Source organism: Pteronotus mesoamericanus, unplaced genomic scaffold (genome assembly GCF_021234165.1).
Source record: "Pteronotus mesoamericanus isolate MK-2021 breed Mesoamerican mustached bat unplaced genomic scaffold, CSHL_Meso_final contig_20, whole genome shotgun sequence".
Taxonomy (NCBI): domain Eukaryota; kingdom Metazoa; phylum Chordata; class Mammalia; order Chiroptera; family Mormoopidae; genus Pteronotus; species Pteronotus mesoamericanus.
In genome coordinates this window covers 99,539,643-99,558,864 of record NW_026555085.1, presented here as the reverse complement: position 1 = coordinate 99,558,864, position 19,222 = coordinate 99,539,643, and the positions used below count along the sequence as shown (strand labels likewise).

At 52.2% G+C, this 19,222-nt stretch overlaps 1 protein-coding gene across 3 annotated transcripts in view; it reads right to left on the bottom strand.

Moving 5' to 3' along the window:
* ZDHHC14 (zinc finger DHHC-type palmitoyltransferase 14) overlaps nucleotides 1-19,222 on the bottom strand; it is a 218,168-nt gene that overhangs the window by 42,743 nt on the left and 156,203 nt on the right. For 2 of the 3 annotated variants that reach the window (XM_054570159.1, XM_054570157.1), the window contains exon 3: nucleotides 18,192-18,350. The exons of the other annotated variant lie outside the window; for it this stretch is intronic. In XM_054570159.1, coding sequence (XP_054426134.1) covers nucleotides 18,192-18,350 — 159 coding nt within the window. The remainder of the gene's footprint in view (nucleotides 1-18,191; nucleotides 18,351-19,222) is intronic. 3 annotated transcript variants of the gene reach the window in all.

The window sequence follows — 19,222 nt, the reverse complement described above, 5'->3', positions numbered from 1 at the left end:
CAGACCCAGGCAAGGCCCAGAAGCATCGGTGACTCCAGGCAATCGGAAGGCCCGAAGCCCCGCAGAAACACCCCGACACCAGAGGCAGTCTCAGTGCAGTGAGCTGCTTTCTGTTGGCGCCCGTCCTCCCTGCGAAACATGCAAGCACTTGGCTCAGGCAGGACGGTCTCGTCAGTGGGTCTTAACTCCTTCTCTAAACAAAGGCACTCAGAAGAACAGGCCACAGGATCTACCTAGTAGTAAGGGCTGGCGCCCGCTGCAAAATGAAACTACAGGGCATCTTATTAAAAGATTATTAGGAATTTTAAGACGGCGACAGCAGAGCATGAAGTCAGCCTTGGGTCCCGCACACCCTGTTTGCTGACTGCCGTGGGTTTAGGGCCTGGGGATGTGGCTTTCTAATTTGTGGCAGGTTAATGGCTAGAGCTTCCACTGACCTGTCTGAGAGGATTTACAGAGGGCTCGAAAGAGCAAGGCACAGGGCAGAAGTTGTGATTAATGGTTAAACTTAACAGTGGGCTGACATCCATTCCATACGGGGAGCTCCGTGGTCCCCACCGGCCTGCACTCACTCACGGCAGTTTACACGCAACTTCCTGACGCCCGTTAACCTGGGTTAAGAACAGTTGTCCTTCTGGGCTACTGTGTTGAAACTGAAGTAACTAATTTCAACAACTAGTTTTCAAGTTGAGTTGTTCTAAGGCAAACAGGCAGAATGGTGCCTACCTTTTTTTAATTTTTTTTTATTTAATTTTTCCTCACCCAATAACATTTTTTTTCATTGCGTTGAGAGAGAGAGAGAGAGCACACACGTGCGAAAAAGAAACATTGACCAGTTACCTCCTGTATGCGCCCAACTGGGGATAGAACTCGCAATCTAGGTATGTGCCCTGACCAGGAAGCGAACCCACAGTCTTTGGGTGCATGGGACAACACTCCAAGCCACTAAGCCACACCGGCCAGAACAGTGCCTGCTCTCTAACTGGCCAGCTCACGGTGCCGCGCTCGGTCCTGAAGGCGCACACGCTAAGACCCAGCGCTGCCCGACCTCCGTCTGACTCTGCCACGGTCGTCGGACCAGGCCGAACAAGTGCTGCTCTTCCGATGGGAAGGGCCTATGCTTTACTCAGGGTTTTCCAAACGAAGGGTTGTGATTAAGTGGTGGGTCATGAGATCAATCTAGGTGGCAATAAGTAAGAAAGAAAGAACAGAAAACACCAAGGCATGTCCTGCAGTCATGTTAAGTACTGCTTCATAACGCTTGGTCTGAGTAGCTGTGTCCACTGCGTCCCAATGGAAAATGCATTTCTTACTGCGAGTTGCAGGGGGAAATGTTTGGAAGGTACTGCTTTATTTGCAGCTGGCACATGATAGGCCTTCTACTATTTGTTGAGTGAATAATTAATGTATAAGTTATATCTGTAATAGGCCCAAATATATCATGAGTCATTTTCAATTTTGTCATTTCCATCCTCCCAAAACTGTATCAGGGTTACTAGTTCCTGATCAGGCCTAATTAAAAATTTTTATCATTTCTCTTGGAGTCTGAAACTTATCATTTGTACTGCTGGAACGTTTGAGGCTGGGGCTGTGGGTTTTATCTCGTTTAGATTGGGGAAAGGAAACTTTTTTGTTCCAGCTGAGAACACTAACCTAGTCATAGAGCCAAGAAAGCAACATACTGTTTCTTCTTCTTCTTTTTTTTTTTTTTTTTTTAAGAAAGAAAAGTAAAATGGAGAGATGAAGGCAGACACAGGCAGAGGAACAGTCAGCTCCCTTTTTCTCCTCTCTCCCTCCCTCCCCCGCCCCCACAAATGTTAACCCAGCTGCTGTACGCCAGGCAAGGTGCGGGTGCTGGAAACACGCTGCGAGGGAAAGGGACAGGCCTGCCCCGGGCGTTTCCCCCCCCGGGGCAGACACCGCCCCCACGTACGCCCGCAGTGTGCCACGACAGCCTGGCCGGCGCCGTGACGTCAAAGGACAGAACGCTGTGGCGGGGACTAGGGTATGGGGGGCCTTCCCGAGGACCCACCTTGGAGCCCTCCCTGAAAGCGGGGTGGGAGTTAGCGGGGAGGATCTGAGAGGAGGCTGGGGCTGCGGCTCAGACAGTGAGGAGAGTGGTGCTCGCCGAGCTGGGGAGGTACCAGGGCTCTGCTCTTGCAGACCAGGCTCAGGATGGTGGCCTCCTTCCTAACAGCCACCAGCAGGACAGCCTTTTCAAGCAGAAGGGCAGTGGGATCAGATTCTGTTTGGAATCACAGGGCGTAGCCAGGGAGATGAGAGGCGTAGATAGTGGGGTCCACGGGAAGACCCCTGCTGGGGCAAGGTGGGAGGCAATGGCACCTCGCCGCTGGCCTCGGTGGGGCAAAGGGAGGGAGATGGACGGACACAGAGCCTGGTGATGCGTTAGGTGAGGGTGGAGAGGAAGGAGCCAAGTACGACTCTTAGGTGTTTGCCTTGTGCAACCAACGGACTGCGAAGGCACTCGGCGGGGTGGGGGGCCCGGGGAACGCTGGTCTGGGAGGTCTCGGAGCTCCCCGAGCAGAGACATTCAGAAGGCAGGTGCATGTGCGCGTCTCTGAGCCGAGGTCTGACCTAGAGACGTACACCTGAGAGACAGACTTCAGGGGGCAAGACTTGGAGGGGCACGCACACGCCCAAATCATGGACAGGACCACAGCCAAGGGAGACAGAGCCAGTCGACAGGGCGCACATGTGGGGAGAGGGAGACAAAGAGCGAGTCTTCTGTGAAGTAACGGCTAGCGCTCCTCTGGGCGCGGGGGAAAGTGTTTCTAATGCGCAGCTGCCGTTTGACGGTCATGGGAGGCGAGAAGGCGAGCGCTTCTGGCGGGATGGAAGCGGAAGCCACTGCCGAGGTCGCCCTCCTCTGGCCCAGGGATGCTTTACTGGGTCTGCGATGGTGGCCTCCGTGGCTGAAGTCCCTGGCTTGCACCCAGGGCAGGCGGGAAGCGTGCTCAGGGGCCCCCAAAATTCTACTGGTCAGGCTTTCCCGTTGGCACGGGAACGCGTTTTCCAAAATATCGTATCAGACACATAGCCTTCCTTTAGTTGAAAACAGGTTTTAAATAAATAAATAAATAGATAGATAGATAGATAAATGCCCAGAATTTTAAAAAGACCCATGTTTTAAAATTTACTTTCAAAGCATTATTTTAAACCACGAGCCTCTCCTAACAAAGTGTTTCTCTGAAGTGTCCATATAAATGCCACCCAGGCTTACATGAGAGTGTCTGACTCAAGCACCCAGAGGCCCCACAGGCTCCCGCTTCCCTCGGCAGTTCTATCGCTCACCCCACGTTTGTGAGCGGGGCTCTGGGTCCCGGCCTGGCTGCCCTGGCAGCCTCATCACAGGCGGGGCGGGCTGGCTCTGCGTGTGGGCACGCTCCGGCCCCTGGGACAGGAGTCATATAGCCCTTTGCTGAAAATGACCACGTCAGCATTCCGGCTTTGCACATGGGGTGTGAGGGCTCTGTGAGCGAGGTACGTCCCCAAGGGCTGGCTCCGTCCTGGACACAGACACAAAACCAGGACTCCACGCCGGCGAGGCGCAGGGCCCAGGCCTGAGGAGGCCGGAGAGGCCTCCCCCGTCCCCCCTCCCCCGCCCCACCTCACACTGTGAGGCTACACAGCGATGGACCCGCACACGGAAGGGGCCCTGCTGAGCGACAGGAGACTCACTGACACTCCTGGGGCAGGCGGTTTGTGCCACTGTCCGCCCTCTGGGTCCAGGTCCCCGAGGTGGGCGGGAAGGCCCCGGGTTAGCGGTCTGTGGGTAACAGCAAGGAAGGGGGGGTCCTTCCATGGGCTCCCAGGGTGCCAACAAAGACACTGCTGGGAACGTCTGGGGCCCCCAGGAGGCAGGAAGACTCATCCAACAAAGTTGTGGGCCGAAGTTCTAGAGGAGCATGTTATGATGTTATTTCCCTGTGTTTTCTCTCCAAGGAGCTGCTGACTTTCAGCCGGCGAGTCTAGGACAGTGAATCCTGGTGCAGCCTGGATCTGCCTCTGGGGGCCCCTTGCGGTCCCCTGACATAGTGGGCAGGGCTCTCATTCCCCCTCTGTTCCCTTAAACGCTCACTCAGAGCCCAGCCTGGTCCCCGGGAGTCCCTTGTTACCCACAGGCTCCTTGGAAGGATGTGCTGCTCCTCCGGGCGCTGCCTGTCCTGGACGCCTGCCCACGTGCCCCGCTCCGCGCTGCGGCCCCACGCGCGGCTCAGGGCAGGCCGCAGAGGGCTCCCGGTGGTGGCGGCCGGGGCCCCTGTAGTTTAAGGCGTTAAACAACCCACCCGCCCCCGCAAAGGTCTCGGTGCTCTTCCGGACGGGACTTTGTAAACTGTAAACAGCTGCGGGTGGGAGGCACTGGGGGTCTGCGGCTCCCAGGGCGGCGTCTCCCCCACACCCAGCAGCGGCAGGAGTCACGGCGCCGTCCCCGGAGGGCGTCGCTTCCCAGCGCCACGGTGGCCGCACCCATTCCGCCGGCTCTCACGCCCTCCCTTCTTTATTTCCCTGTCCTGTGATTTTCTAACACGTCTCCCCCACCACCGTTTTTCCCCTCCTCTGCGCATCTGACTTCCTAGACACCAACCAGCCGTTTGCAGCTGATGTTTGCAGCGCTCGGTTCTGTCCCTGGGAGCTGACTTCATGGTGCCCCGTCCCCATGTTGAGCCGCCACAGACGGAGTCTGGGCCAAGAGCCAGGCGGTTCCAGGCAGCTAAAGGGAGTCAGGCACTTTACAGACCCAGGTCCCCATGTGCTGATGCACTCACAACACGTGAACTCTATTTTTCGTTAAAAACATTGATCTTTAACATGGGGAAATCATATTCCCTCAGGAGATAGGGATCAAACACACGCCTTTGCCCCAATTCCACAAATGTAACGAAGCGCTGAGTCTCGCCGGTTGTTCCTCAGAACTATTTCTGGAGCGTGCCCATGCTCCTCTGCCATCCTGGCCTGAGCCGGGGGTAGGGCGTAGGGGGAGGGGGGGGCCTGTCCTTGCCCCGGGCACCAGCCCTCCCACCTTGGCTCTGTCCTGCCACCATCCGGGGCACTGTCTACAAGGCAGGCAGAAGGGCGCATTCTCAAATACACGGCTGACAAGGCCACTCCCTGTCCCCTGGCCTGGGGATAAGATGGAAACCCGTCAGGAGGCTTGGAAGGCGCCTGCACCTCCCGCCTCTCCCTGCAGACTTCCCTGCCCAGACCCTCCGCATGAGCCCCCTCCCCGTGCCCCTGGGGCCAGCCTGCCTTCTCCTGTCCTGGCCTCTTCGCCAGCCTTCCTCCTACCTGCCCACCACACCCCTTCGCCTGATAACTGGTATACACCCTTGAAAGGTCTCAGACAGGACGCCCCCTCCCCTGGGTTAGGAACCTCTCCCGTGTGCTCCCACCTGCCCTGCGCCTTCCCGTTGTTTAGGATCTCCCCACGGCACAGGTGTTTGTAAAGCCACCTGTGTTCCTCCATAGGCACCTGCAAGCTCTTTGCAGGCGGGACCATGTGACTGCATTCATCATCACGTCCCCAGTGCGACCGAGCACGGAGCCTGCCGCACAACCCCCAGTGGGAGCCATTCCCTGACCAGGCGGATGAACTGCCTGCAAGCCAGGGGCAGGGCCCTCAGGGATCGCTAGCCGGGAAGCTCACAGCTTCCCTGAGCACAGGGTTGCCAGAGCCCGCGGCCCGCGTGCTTGGCCACCTCCTGTCTGACAGCAAAGCTTTGGCATGATCAGAGGTGGAGAAGATGCATTCTTTTGTTCAATTAATTGGACTGAAAAGTAAACCCATAAATCGGTAATAACCAATGGTTTTTTAGACACAGACGGCTTGGTAGAAAGCTGGTAGCTGCTATCATACTTTCTCATAGAGTAGCATACCACTCTCTTGTGATATTGTTATGAACTCCCAAGAGTCAAGACTATAACCTAATGCCATCTTATTTTTGCCAACTTTCAGCGGAAACATATGTAATACAAACAACTCTAAAGCCCACACTGGACTTGAAAACAATGTTTGCTTCAAAAGTCTTTAATTTCTTTATACCCAGCGTTCTTTCCCTTCCTAGTATTTCTTAGGGCCATGCAAGGATTGAGACAAGAACAATGGGAAGGAATAAACTCTCAACAACTTGAAACAATGTTTAAGATGAATCCTATTTACCCCGGAACACAGAGGGCTAGTGGAGAGGAGCTGGAGAGGACCAGCTACAAAGACCTTGTCCTGCTACTGGGCTCTCTGCTCCATTCTTTGTAATAAAGGGTTAAACAGATGCTCCCGGAAAGCAACCCGAACATGGGAGCGGGCTGAGCACCAGGCTCAGCAGATCACCCCGGGGTGGGCAGTCCAGGCCTACCTGCTCGCCCACCTGCAGGAAGCTCTGTGTGTGCTTGTTGCACACCTGTGCTTAGGTTGCGAAAGAGAGAAAAGAGGACGAAACAGAGGATGGAGGAAGACTGAGACCAGTGCAGTCAGCTTTATTTTATTAAAAAAAGAGCCTTTTAAAATGGCCTCCTTGAAAAAAAGGTTATCGTATATTACATGAAAAAAAGGTTATCGTATATTACGTGAAAAAAATTCCGCAGCGACCCCCTGGGGTCGTGGAGAGGAGATGTTTCCTGTCGCCTTACGATGGAGTCTGTGTTCTAATAACTGGAGGGTCTAGGCACAGAAGCTACCAAAGTGCCCCTCCGCCGAGGGCTGGGTAGAGGCGTGGCCCAGGCACACAGCGGGGTGCCGCCGAGCCCGGCTGAGCCGCACGGATGCGCCTGGAGAACGTCGTCCTAAGTGAGGTAAGTCATACAGAAAAAGAGCCATACCATTTCATTCCTATGTGGGATGTAACGCCGAAAGCAACGAATGAACAAACAAAACCTCACAGACACAGGCAACGGTGTGGTGGTTACCGGAGGGAAGGGGGGTGAGGGGCGGGAAAAGGGAAAGGGGTCACATACGTGGTGATGGATGATTTGACTTTGGGTGGCAAACATAAGGCGATATATAGATGATGTAGCATCAAGTGTGTAATTCTACTCAACAACGTCACCCCAATACATTTAATTAAAAAAGAGTCTGAACAAGATTTCATCAGGGGTTAACTCTTTTGTGCCATGAGCCCTGTCCCCTGTCAGCAGTCTCACGAAGCCCACGGACCCCTTCCCAGAATGTTTTTAAATACGTGAAATACACAAGGTGACTAAAGAAACCAACAGTATTGCTTTCAGAATAATTTCAAAATTGTGATATAGTAAAATACATATTAATGTATTAACAGGGCAAATAACAAGAGCTACAGTTTATCAACTACCATCATTTTGAAGCAGTAACAGGGGTAAGGGCTGATCTGAAATATCTGTAATAACTGTAATGTCATATGGAAGTATCTGTGGTTTCCCATGGTGACTAAGCCTATTACTGTGGTTTGTTGCTGACGTCCATGATTGAAGGAACTACTGAGTTTCACTTAAGAGGTTAGTGAGAATAAAGATGTAATTGTTTTTCCCACCCGAGTTCATGGTCACCCTGAATTGCATCCACGTGCCCAGGTCAGGAATCCCCGTCCTAAGCAAACCCTGGAAGCACGGGCGGGGGTCCCTGGCCGGACCATGGAGAGAGCTGCCCTGTGGCAGGAGGGCCACAGTCCTGGTCTGTCTAGTCCCCGTGGAGCTAAGGTCGCTCCGGGCCTTTCGAGGAATGTGTTCTGTCCAGGACAGGGAGGTAAATCATTGAACTGGGCCTCATGTTCAGGGCTCTGCTTCCACTCAATTGCTGCATTTCGTTAGAGTTCTGGTACCTGCTGATCCCAGGATGCGGATCATCTCACTCAACCCTCTCCTTGGACTGTAAAGGCCCCACAGGGCCCTCAGGAGGAAGAGGCCCCTCCCAAGGCATACGGAGCCTCTGTGATACCGAAACGAAGATGTTCAGACGGTTTCCATGCGGAGATGTGCAGGACGGTCACATACCCTTCATTCTCAACTAGGAGAGCCCTTTACAAAATTGAAGTGCTGACACGTCTTGTTTTGCACACTGAGCTTATCGATGACTTTGCATGGGCCCAACAAGGTCATGCCGGACTTCCCTACTCACCCTGGGCCTTTATAAGCTTCTAAAGACTGATGACCACGTGCGATTCACCTTCCTGCTCTCTTCCTGCTCGGTGCACCCAGCCCTGTGTCCAGGCAGACTCAACGGCTGGGCGAACAATGCCTTTCTGCTAGGCTGGGGTAGAGGTTGTTACCTTTTCTCCCGTGTAAAAAGCTGAGCTCTCCCCCTGTTGCTTACTTTCAGGCCAAGGTGTATTTCTACCTGCCCCGATTCAGTGGTTTATGAAATTTCACAGGGTTGGGCGGCCGCCTTCCAGTCTCGGTGCTAGAGTCTTGCTCTCCGCTGGTGGGCAAGTCCCTGTTCTCTCTGCGCCTGAGCTCTGTAGCAAATGGGGGCGATACTTTCCCCCCAAGATAAGGCTCAGGGTGGTGGTGAGCAGTGACGGAGGTAATATATAGAGAGCTACCTCCAAAAGGGAAAAAGCTACACTGCACTAGGTGATGGTATCATAAAACCAAAGAGCTATTTTAGTACAAATAGTTTTTTTTGGTATTCATTTCACTTCTTTAGTCACATTTTCACAGGTATATCATTAGATTTTAAAATAAGTTATTGTTTTTCCTTTATTCCAATACAGTGTTTCCATTTCCATTAGTTCTTTATTTAAAATACCTTTCAACCTTTTAAAAATAAAACAAAACTTAACCTATTCCAATGAGCCAAGTCATTCTCATCGCTTTGTTAAAAATGTACAAACTTGTATTATGCTTTCAAAACTACCCACACAGGCTGCTGTTCACCATCCCAGCCTCCAGCCCTTCCCAGCCCCGGGCTGCCCAGCGCCTGCAAATGGCAGGCGGAACCCTGGGGTGCAGTGAGGGTGTAGTGCCCAACAGGGAACAGCCAGGGCAGCTGCTACAGCCACAGACATCTTGGAAGAAGGCACTTTGGGGCTGGTAAGGTACGTCTCGTCCTCTTTGCCCCAGCCCCCTTCTCTGTTGCCAGAGGCCGGTTTCAATTCCAGGCACGTCAGATAAACAAGTGATGATCGGGCACGTGCTGAATCAGACACAAAACCGCTTCTTGGGAAGTAATTGGTCTTTGGTCTTCAAGTCCCCCTATGTGCAATAAACTGGATTATTTCAGAAATATTCACTGCTCTCACTCCTGAGGCGGAGTATCCTTCACTGGCCCACTGACATGTCATGGTCATGGGTCTTTGTTGGCCAGTGGAGCCTTGCCAGATGTGCTGCTGAGCAGAAGCCATGAGACACTGGCACCCTGCCATATGGCCCAGTGACCCAGCATGAGGAGGGCATGCCTGGGGTCTGTTGTGCCTTCAGTGTGAGTCCCAGAATCAAATTTCTGGGGAAAAGATTGAGCCTGAGCAATGCCTAGAGCCAAACCCTGCCATATTTCCAAGGCTGCCTCGGATGACTCACAGGCATGTGAGAAAAAGAAATGCTGTGTTAAAAAGCACAGAGATTATGGGGAGTGTTTGTTACACAGCATGGCTGAGCCACAGCAGACTAATACAGCTCATCAACTCACTTTAGACTTCTATGTGAAATTAAACCCTCTAAGGCTGAATTGGTCTCTGTGTCCTGGTCAAGAGTACGAACTAGTGGCTCAGTCTAGTTCTTATTTCTTGGACAAGCATGCGGGGGCCTCAGGGTGGCTGCCTCTAGTTTTTCCAGCCTTTCCTCCCATTTCTTCCCTTTATGGAAATTGATCTAACATGACCATCCTAAGGCCAGATTAGATATCCTGGGTGCTACAACCTTGTCAAATATTTCTTTTCATGAGTAGGCAGAAAACTTGTCAAGGGCGGGATGCCTGTCTTTTACTAATTTGTATTCAACTTGCACACAACAGCCACTGAGTAAATACTCTTAGATTAGCCATAAACGCTTGCTTTCTAAGGCATTCCATAGATATGGCCTGATTTCTCAACTTGACTCTGTGGACTTCTACCCCTGCTGTGATGTCAACATCCTTCTCAGACACCTGGAGAGAGGATGGCCCCGGGGTGAGGCGGGGGTTGGGGGGTGGGGGCGCTGCCTTATTGAAGGAAACTGACAGGGCGTGGCTTCCAACAGGCCTCAAAAGACGGCAGGTATTTACTGATATTCATTTTTCAAGGTAGCAAATCCTCTTAGCAGCGCTCTGCTAGAAGCAGCCACCCCCTGTCTCAGGCCATTGCTTTCTGTGACAGATGAGCCATTCCCAACACATCCCAAGGGCCTGACCTTGATGTTGGAACTGGACATGATCAGAGAGAGTCTATCCCCATGGCTCTCAAACTTGACTGTGCCTAAGAATCTCCTGGGAAGTTTGCTAAAATGCAGACGCCAAGACCTGGGAATTACATTTTAAGGAATTAATATCTACTTAACACATACTTATACCTGTCGCAAACATGCTATGAAGTAAATTACTCTGAAAGATTAAAGACTTTGTAGAATTGTATTTTATTTTGGTTATTGCCTCCGAACCATCTCTAGACTCTTTTGCAATTTGAATTTTGATAGCAGAAGCTCACGGTAGCAGAAGGTGGGCATCTCCTGCGGGGGGAGCCGGTGGAGACGGGGTTGAAGCCCGACATGGGGCGGGCCTCTGGGGCTGAAACAAAAGCGTGGCTCCGGCCACAGCATGAAGACTATAGGAGGACAAAGTACAACCGAGAGAAGAGCTAGGGGACAGCCAGGGGCAGGAGGGGACTGATGTGAAGCACAGGAAATGAGAACCGGCAGGAAGAGACAGAGAAAACAGTGGTCTGACAACCAGGGATGGTTTTAATTTGACACAAGAGGAAGTGAAAAGGCTTCCAGGAAAGAATGTCATCTCATGGCCAAATGAGTCAGAAAGGTTCCTTGGAATCTGTCACCTCTCCCCTGAGCTAGTAACATTGAATCATTGATCATGAGCGATGGGATTAAAACCCATCTCTTTCTAAAACTGCTTGAGCTGCTTAGAAGAAAACCAGGAATATGTCAGTGCCAAAAATACCTGCCCTAAGGTCTTGCTTACATTGCTTAGAGTTGGGTAGATTTGGCTCTGAGCTCCTCTTGCTGATGAATAAAGCCTTTCATGAAAACTGCAGCCTCTGCAGAGCCGTGACAGGCACCCTGGCTCTCTCTACATCTGGCAAAGTGTGAGCTACATGCCAGGGACAGGAACATCCCTGGACTTATCTGGCCTTCTTCAAGTCTCGTGAAACCCTCAGTGCACAACAATAAATTATCCGCGAACAGAAAAACCTCCAAAGTTGTTTTCGGCAGAAAGATCTCACGACTGCGTGTCTTCATTTCCAGTCAGAGGTGGGAACACAATTATCTGCCTGTCTGAGGCACACAGGAACTTTCCAGAGAGGTCAACGGAAGGGAGAGGGAGAAAACGCAACAGGCAGCTTGTATCCGAAAGCATTCATTAGAATGTTTGGGGTATTTTTAAGTCTACTTACAGATCTGCTGCTTCAACCAAAAAGACACTAAGCAAGCTGACAGGCTGACGTGCCGGGGCTGGTGGCCCTCGCGTGCGGCGGTCCCAGCCCCCGTGCCACGCAGGGGCAGCTCTGACAGGAACGCAAATAATCTCAGAAGATGGGCCTTTTCCACTACTTTCGACCACGCCTGCTGGGCGGAGTGTCTCACTCTTCCTGGCCAGTCTTGAGCCTCTGTCCTCTTGTTGTGTCTGTCTGTGTCCCTGGGAGGCCCCCTGCTCGCCTTCAACTCGATAAAGCCTACTGATGCTGTGACTCGTGGCGCAATGACCAGACGCACAGAAAAATCCGGGCTCTCGAAGATGCCTGCCCCCCCCGCCCCCCCGCCCCCGGCCGCCCATAGTACTTACTACACTCCATGTGTTTATGCCTCACCTACAGCCTTCCCCCAGCGGACGGTAAGCCCTTCTTAACAGGACCTGGGCATTGGCAAGGTCACTTTGGAGGTGTGGAAAATAGAAATGGACAATGCAGAGATCATGCACACACGCACATACATGCATGTGTGTGTGCACACGTGGGGCCACTGAGTCTCTTTCTGTAGCTTGGCCTTTGGGTTAGGAACGCACTTTGGACTCCACACTGCCTAATACTGCATTGCTCTTTTTCCAAAATGTTATTAGTTATGATGGCTAACTTAATCTTTGACCTTTAGAATTGTGTTATCACGTCCCCTGCCTCATACTATATTATGTTTATAAATACGTTTGTGGAGACAATGTATCTTGATTTCTTTCCGTAGCTCCTGATATGCAGTGCCCTATTATAATGTATTTGTTGGGTGACTAATAAGCCTACTAAACTTAAAAAATGAGTTGTAATGTTTGTTGGTACTGTTATTGTTGGTTTCTCATCATCTACAAAAAAGTAATAATTTTGTTTGCTCATTTTTTATGTTTATATGTTCATATTTTTCTCATCTTACTGCATTAGTTAGTAAAGCTGAAAAAAGCTACATGTTAGCAGTGATAGTGAACACCCTAATTTGCTCCTAACTTTAATGTAAATAATTCAGTTTTACTATTTTAAAAAAAATGTTACTTAAAAAAAAAGTTAAAGGAATATTCTCCCTTAGTTTTCTATTGCTGAAAGGCAAATTACCTAAATGCAGTGGTTTTAATCAACACAAAGTTATTGCTTCAAAATTTTAGGGGGTCGGGAGCCCAGTTCAGGGTCTCCCCAGGTAAGATTGCAAAGGTGGGGTGCAGGGTCAGGCGGACTCGAATCCTGGTCATTCCATGCTCAGCACGGTCAGCGGGGCGCACTTCCTCGCCCCCCTGCTCCCATGCACCCCGCCCCCATCTTCAAGCCCCAGCATGAGTGGACTCCATCTTTGCTCTGAAACGGCTCCATAATTGCAGGGGGCCCACCTGGATAGCCCAGGCCCCTCTCCCTAATTTAAGATCCGTTAATTAGTAACTTAATGGCACCTGCAGAGTCTCTTTGCCACGTAAGGTGACAGAACCATGGGAGCAATAGCACAGGAAGAAGGTCACAGAGGCTAAAATTTGGCCGACCGCACCTCCAGTCTCAGCTTTCTGAGGTCTGAGTTAGACAGAGCTGCCACGTTGTAGTAAAGCTCTTCTTAGTGTCCATTATCATGATCATTTAGAGACAGTTTGGTTACACTTGCATTTTCTAACAAACTTTATATATTTTGATGCAATATTATTGATGCATATATGTTGCTAAATTTTTAGTTGTAGTCTTTACTACGATTACTTTCTTTGACCCATGTAATATGATAAATATATGCTTTCTACCTTGAATTCTCATACTAATGATCCATGGGGACTGTCCTTTATTTTGACGCATCCAGTTGTTAGCACAGAGCCCAACACACAGGCGCTGGTTACATGTGAGTGGAAAGCCTGGATCCTGCAGCCTGGGGGGCCCAGCAAAGCCCTGTGTGTTCTGGCTCCTGGTAGGATAGGAATCCCAGGTCCTTCCATTCGCTTCCAATGACAGGCTTTCCTGCAGGAAACGAATAGCACTCTCACCATTCCCAAACGGCTAAAAGGAAATTCCAGAGGATGGCCCTGCACGTTAGAATTTAGGGGGCGGCTGCAGCTGTAAATCCCAGACACAAACCTCTTGATACGAGCACAACTGCGAGAAGGTGGGGGCCCCCTGGGCAGCAGGGTGCTGAGCACGGCGTTCGCACAGACGGGGTGTCTGCAGTCCCCGCTCGGGAACCCACATCCCACAGGAAGCAGCAGGATAGGGGCCGGTGCGGGGCACCGTGGGGCAGAGGGAGGGCGCGGAGCCAACACCCAGGAGACAAAGCACACGGCTACAAAGAAAGAGGGTTATAAGGATTTTTAAAGACAATGGGGAAGCTCTTCCAAAGAGCAATGGACACTCTGTCCCTGCAGAGGGTATCTGGGGGTTCTCTGTGCCACCCACACCAGAAATGACAGAAGGCAGCAGAAGAGAATGGGACCAGCCCCTCCTCCGCCCCTTGGAAGGGCCTGGCAACGCCAGCGCCCCCCAGAGGCTTCCTGCACCACATCCTCTACCTCACAGCCCCTCCCGCTGCAGCGCAGCTGAACAGAAAGCGTCCCCTCCCCAGACAGAGCGGAGTCTGGGACCCAGCTGGCTGCTGAGTCCAGGGGCCACTTCTTAGCCTCCAGGCCAAGCTGCCTGCTGCCTGGTCAAAGCTCAGCGGGTAGACACTGGCCCAGGGCCCATCGAGAGACAGACTTCCCTGAAAGTGTCACCCTGGTCAGGGAACTGGGAGGGACTCAGGTGGGCCTCGCGCAAGTGCACAGCCAGGGGGAGAGGTCCTCCCGGTGGCTCGCCGCTTCGCAGCTCCTCGGGGACTCTGCTTCAACGACCCAGGGGGCCCTGGGAACAGGGACAGCAGAGCAGCTGCACGGCCCAGGCGGGAGGGGGCCGCCTGCATGGACAAACAACCCAGACGCTCTGTTTCAAATATGCAGAAGTGACACGATGACCAGCAGAGAGAGAACTGGGGAGACGGGAACAGAGATGACAAAGGCAGGCAGGGAGCGGAGGCTCGCTGCGGTGCGCCGGGTCCTCTGAGTCCCACCAGGTCCCAGGAACACGAGGCGGCTCCCATCCCTGTGAAAACCACCCTCGTCCTGTGCGGTGCTGGGGAGCACTACGGCGGCATTTGTCCCAGCGTTTGTCCCGTTACTCGTGACAACGGCATTAACGGCAAGCACTGCCGGAGCCCTCCGTGGGCACCGGGCCTGTCTCCCCTAATCCCTAAAAGGTGAGCAGGAGGCGGCATAGGGTAACCCCACTTTACAGATGTGGGAACAGCTGGCCGTGGCAGCCTGCCCAGGTTCCAGTTTCTTCACTGACGGGACCAGGGTCCAGGCCTGGGTCTGCTCGCCTTCAGAACCGCGTCCCCCGCCACGAGGGTCTGCTAACAGGTTCTGTATTTGCACCAGAGTTTGCTCCCCAAGAAAGCCTTTCCTCAGCCCTCGCCTCAACTGCAGATCCTTCCGGATTGCTCACACTTCAAACTTACTTAACGAAGAAAACTGCCTTCCTGAACTGCCTGGGAACCTGTGCTTTGCCTCTCTCCTCTCCCAGTGCAAAGCAGCATTTCTGGGCGCTGTGTGCCTTGAAGGACCCACCCAAATTCCTTTGTTACCGAGAGGAAGGGAAGCCACCAGCGCCCACCTGGGCTTTCAGCATATCATTGTATGTTCTTCCCTGGATGCAAAGAGTTGAATTCTTTCCATAAAAACTTTCCATCTAAAAATAACTCATGGCAAACTCTGCAGTTATGCTTCTCAGCGGGAGACGTCCGCTTTCCCTCTATTTCCCAAATGTAGACGGCCCCATTTGCTGGTCTGCTAATAGGCCCCACCGAAGGCCCAGACGTAGCTTAATGAGCCAGAAAAACAAAGCTGTATAGCTTTAAATCACTGTGTGGTTTTTTTCAGGGGTGCTGCGAGGAGCTTTATTTTAAAATCAACTGCATGCGACTACTTCACCTGTTCTTCGCAGAGGGCCCTTGAGCTAGGGGTCACCTCACTGCTGCCCTAGGGCCATGGAATGATGCTCAGAGGCCCCTTTTGGCAGGGGACCTTCGGTCCAGTGTTCCTCCTCTTGAACCCACCCCCAAACCTCCCCCTTTCTCTCCTCTCCCACCCCTGTGCCGTGCCTCCCAGTTACAGGGCACTGGCATGCATGGCTGGGGCGCGCAGGACAGCCACTGAGACTTGGATTTATCCGAAAGGCTGCCGAGGGCTCCTGGATATCAGTTAGGGACTCTCATTTTCTCAGCTGGTGGCTTCTACAAGAGAGGACACTATCTTAAACAGTGGCACCATAGGGGATGTGCAGCAATAACTGCAGCTGATAATCTAATTTTGGTAAGGGGATTTTACCAAATTCTTTAAGGAACACATAAACCTATGGGCGAAAGGAGGGAACAAATGAGAGGATTATATGACCTTTTAGAAAGTGTTCGACAATCGTCCAAAGGGAGATTTAAAACGCTGAGATGCGGAGGAAAGTTTTGTGACGATTAAGAATCCAGTGGAGAAACAGCAGAGGATTGAGATCAATTGACACAAATGGATGAATAGAAGCAGCCAGGCATCTAGCAATGGGCACACATTTTAGAAGGATAAAGAGAAGGAGGTGCGCAGTAACCTCTTCAGGTTCGCAGTCAACCACTCCCTACCTATAAATATTAAATGGACTAAGTCCTTAGACTCCAGGGGAAGGCAAGTAAAATAACATAAGATTTTATGCGAAAAAGTGTAACTTACCTACTATTCCATCATATAATATATGCAATTATAGAATGACAACCTAAGACTGGGTCCTGAAAATCCCTACGGATTGTTCCCCTGAAGCTATTTAAGCCACTGTGATGTTTTGGCTTAAGAGTGTCCTTCAGGTGGGCGTGGGGCCAGAGTCACCAGGATCGGTATCACAAACCACATAAAGGCTGTCACGTGTCCTTGTAACCCCCGTGTGCCTTCCCATAGACGACCGGGTACAGTGTTGGTCATCCGGCCTGCAAAGGCTAGAGGAGATCAAGACATTGTTCAGAGAAGGCCAATCAAGAACGTCAGGGGAGAGGCGGTGACAACAGTGACCGCGCTCAGGACCACAGCGCGTTCGCTGTACACCGGGCGCGACTCGAAGGCTTTCCGTGTGCTGAACCGTTTACTCTCCCCACCAGCCCAGGGGAAGGCCCCGCTGTTGGCCGCCTGGCAGTGACGAGAAAACCAAGGACAGAAGGCTGGAGTCACTTCTCTAAGTCACAGAGCAGTGTCTGCGCCCAGGCCGTGTGGGGCCATGTTCAGGGCTCTTAGCTACAGGCTGCTTCCTACCCGGGAAGGGTGGGATGGAATCCCCTGCTGTTCCACTGAGAGGGGAGAAGCTAAAGGTAATTCATGCAGCTTAATAAAACCCAGACAAGGCTCGATAGGGAAATCGTGGACTTTCTCACAAATGGTAGATGATTAAAGTTATAATAAAGTAAATTTTAGACAAAAAAAGGAAAACTGCTTTGCACAGCAGGAAGTACATTATAACATTATATTTTCCCCAAGGAGTATTGAGACTACAAATTCTAATAGACTCAACGAGAGTGTTTGGCGATCAATGATGTATTACTGAGGGAACTGGGTTTGGCATGAGGCGTTCGATCCTTCCCGGTGCAAGGTAACAGCATTTCGAGGCCTACTCGCCCAGGAACATCCCTGGCTACTTCTCTTAGAGGCAGCCCGGGGAACTGAAGAAATGAGGGCTTTCCCCAGGGTGCAAGCCTTTGCCGGTTCTCACTACCCCCTGCGCCTTGGGTCTTCTGCCCTCTCCTTGCCAACCTCATCTCTAAGAAGCTCCAGCCCAGCAAAGAACATGGTCTGTGGGCGTGGTGGCAGCTCTCAGTCTGAAGTGACAGGAAGGTCTTGCCAACTAATTCCAAGGGGCTGGGGACCTCGTCAGTTGCAGAAATCCTGAGCCGGGTTCATGGTGGCCTGACGGTAGGGCCAAGTCTCACCGCCGAGGACCTCTGGGCTCCACTTGGTTTCCTCTGCTGTCTCCCTAGTCCGTCCTGGGGAAGGCCAGTAGGCAGATAGCGGGGGAAGCCTTGGTGGTTGGTCTCTGGGAAGAGTGGCAGTCCTAACTGCAGGCCCGGAAGTCTCCTGGCCTCTACCCCTTTTCTCTCCTTCACTTCAAATGCCTCCAGCTCCCCACAGCAGCCTCGGGAGCACTTGGGAGACCCACACCAAGCGCACCTGGGGGTACTCGCAGCCAGCTCACTGGGCAATGGAGGGACCTGGGGGCAGGGGGCGTTAAATTCCAGAGTCCGCTGATCTAGTGGCTCCAGGGAACACTCCACCCCCATGCTGGTGCATATGCTCAGGGAGAAGGCACGGGGCATGGCACGATGTACAAGAGAAAAACAGTTTGGTGGCTCTAGGCTTGGTGAACGGGGATCTGTGGCTGGAGGCAAAGATGTGGAAATACTATTTTTGAGTTGTTCAGTTTCAAAGGATTAAAGAGACACACGTGCTGACTCTCCTTCGCACACACTGGTCTGTTAGAAGGAACCCAGCCCCTCCAGCAGCTGCAGGCCTTTTAGCCCAAGCACGAGAGGCGGGAACCGGGGCAGTTTCTGCTTCTACTCACCTACGCAGTTATCGCAAAGGCTACAATGAGAAGCACGAGGGGGCCGGAAAATCTTGCAGGTGAAACAGTATTTAAGTTTCACAGTCTGGCCATTGATGATGACTTCTTTGGTTCTGGGAGGTGGGCGGTACCCCCCTGAACTGCTGCCGTTGGCGATATCTGCGGAGAAAAGAAGAAAAAGAGCACACGCCCTTAACGGAGCACTTAACCGCTGTGGTTCCGTGCACCTAGGGGCCTGGGGTCCGCTTCCTCCGGGCAAGGCCCATGCCCGGCCTCGAGGTGCCCGGGACTTTCTGGGGAACTCCTGACCTGAGTCACACAAATACGCTGGGGCCCCGAGCTCTGGCTCTTGCACAACCTTGGCGCTCCTTGCCAGGGCTTGAGTCCTCGCTGACTAGTCCACACTGGTGAGAGGGGCCAGGAGACTGAGCTCTGGCCAATCAGGTGCAAGCAACGTTGCCCCGCCCTGTGGGTGGGAGTCCCCCCAGCCCCGCCCACTCTCCCCTCCCTGCCCTGAGCCACCTTGGAGCTGCAAACTGGGGGCTGTGAATGACGGCCCCCACACAGGAAAACTGCCCCTGAGTCCCCTTCACTGGCCAGGCTGTTACGTGGGAACCATATTCCTAGTGTGAAACATCTGAATGCTTGGGTTTCATTTGCTGCAGCAGCTAGCAGTGCCCATTTACCGTATTTTACCCACAGTCTGTGCGTATTATACATGGGATTATTACGCCCCATGTTATGTATTTGTTATACCCACGTATAATGCGCCCCCTTATTTTTCCCTCAGAAAAGTCAGGCAAAAAAAGGTGCGCATTATACATGACAAAATGTGGTAATATTGTGGGTGATACGGACGTCAGGAACACTCTCCTCCCGCGGTGCACTCCAAATCCAGCTCAAGAATCTCTCTGTTTTGTCCACTGGCCTCCTCAAAAATACAAGGTATTGGATCGGGGAGGGGGGGAATATAGATTTAAATATGTATATTTGAAATCATAAAGTGTACATTTAAAAAACAAGCAGGACAG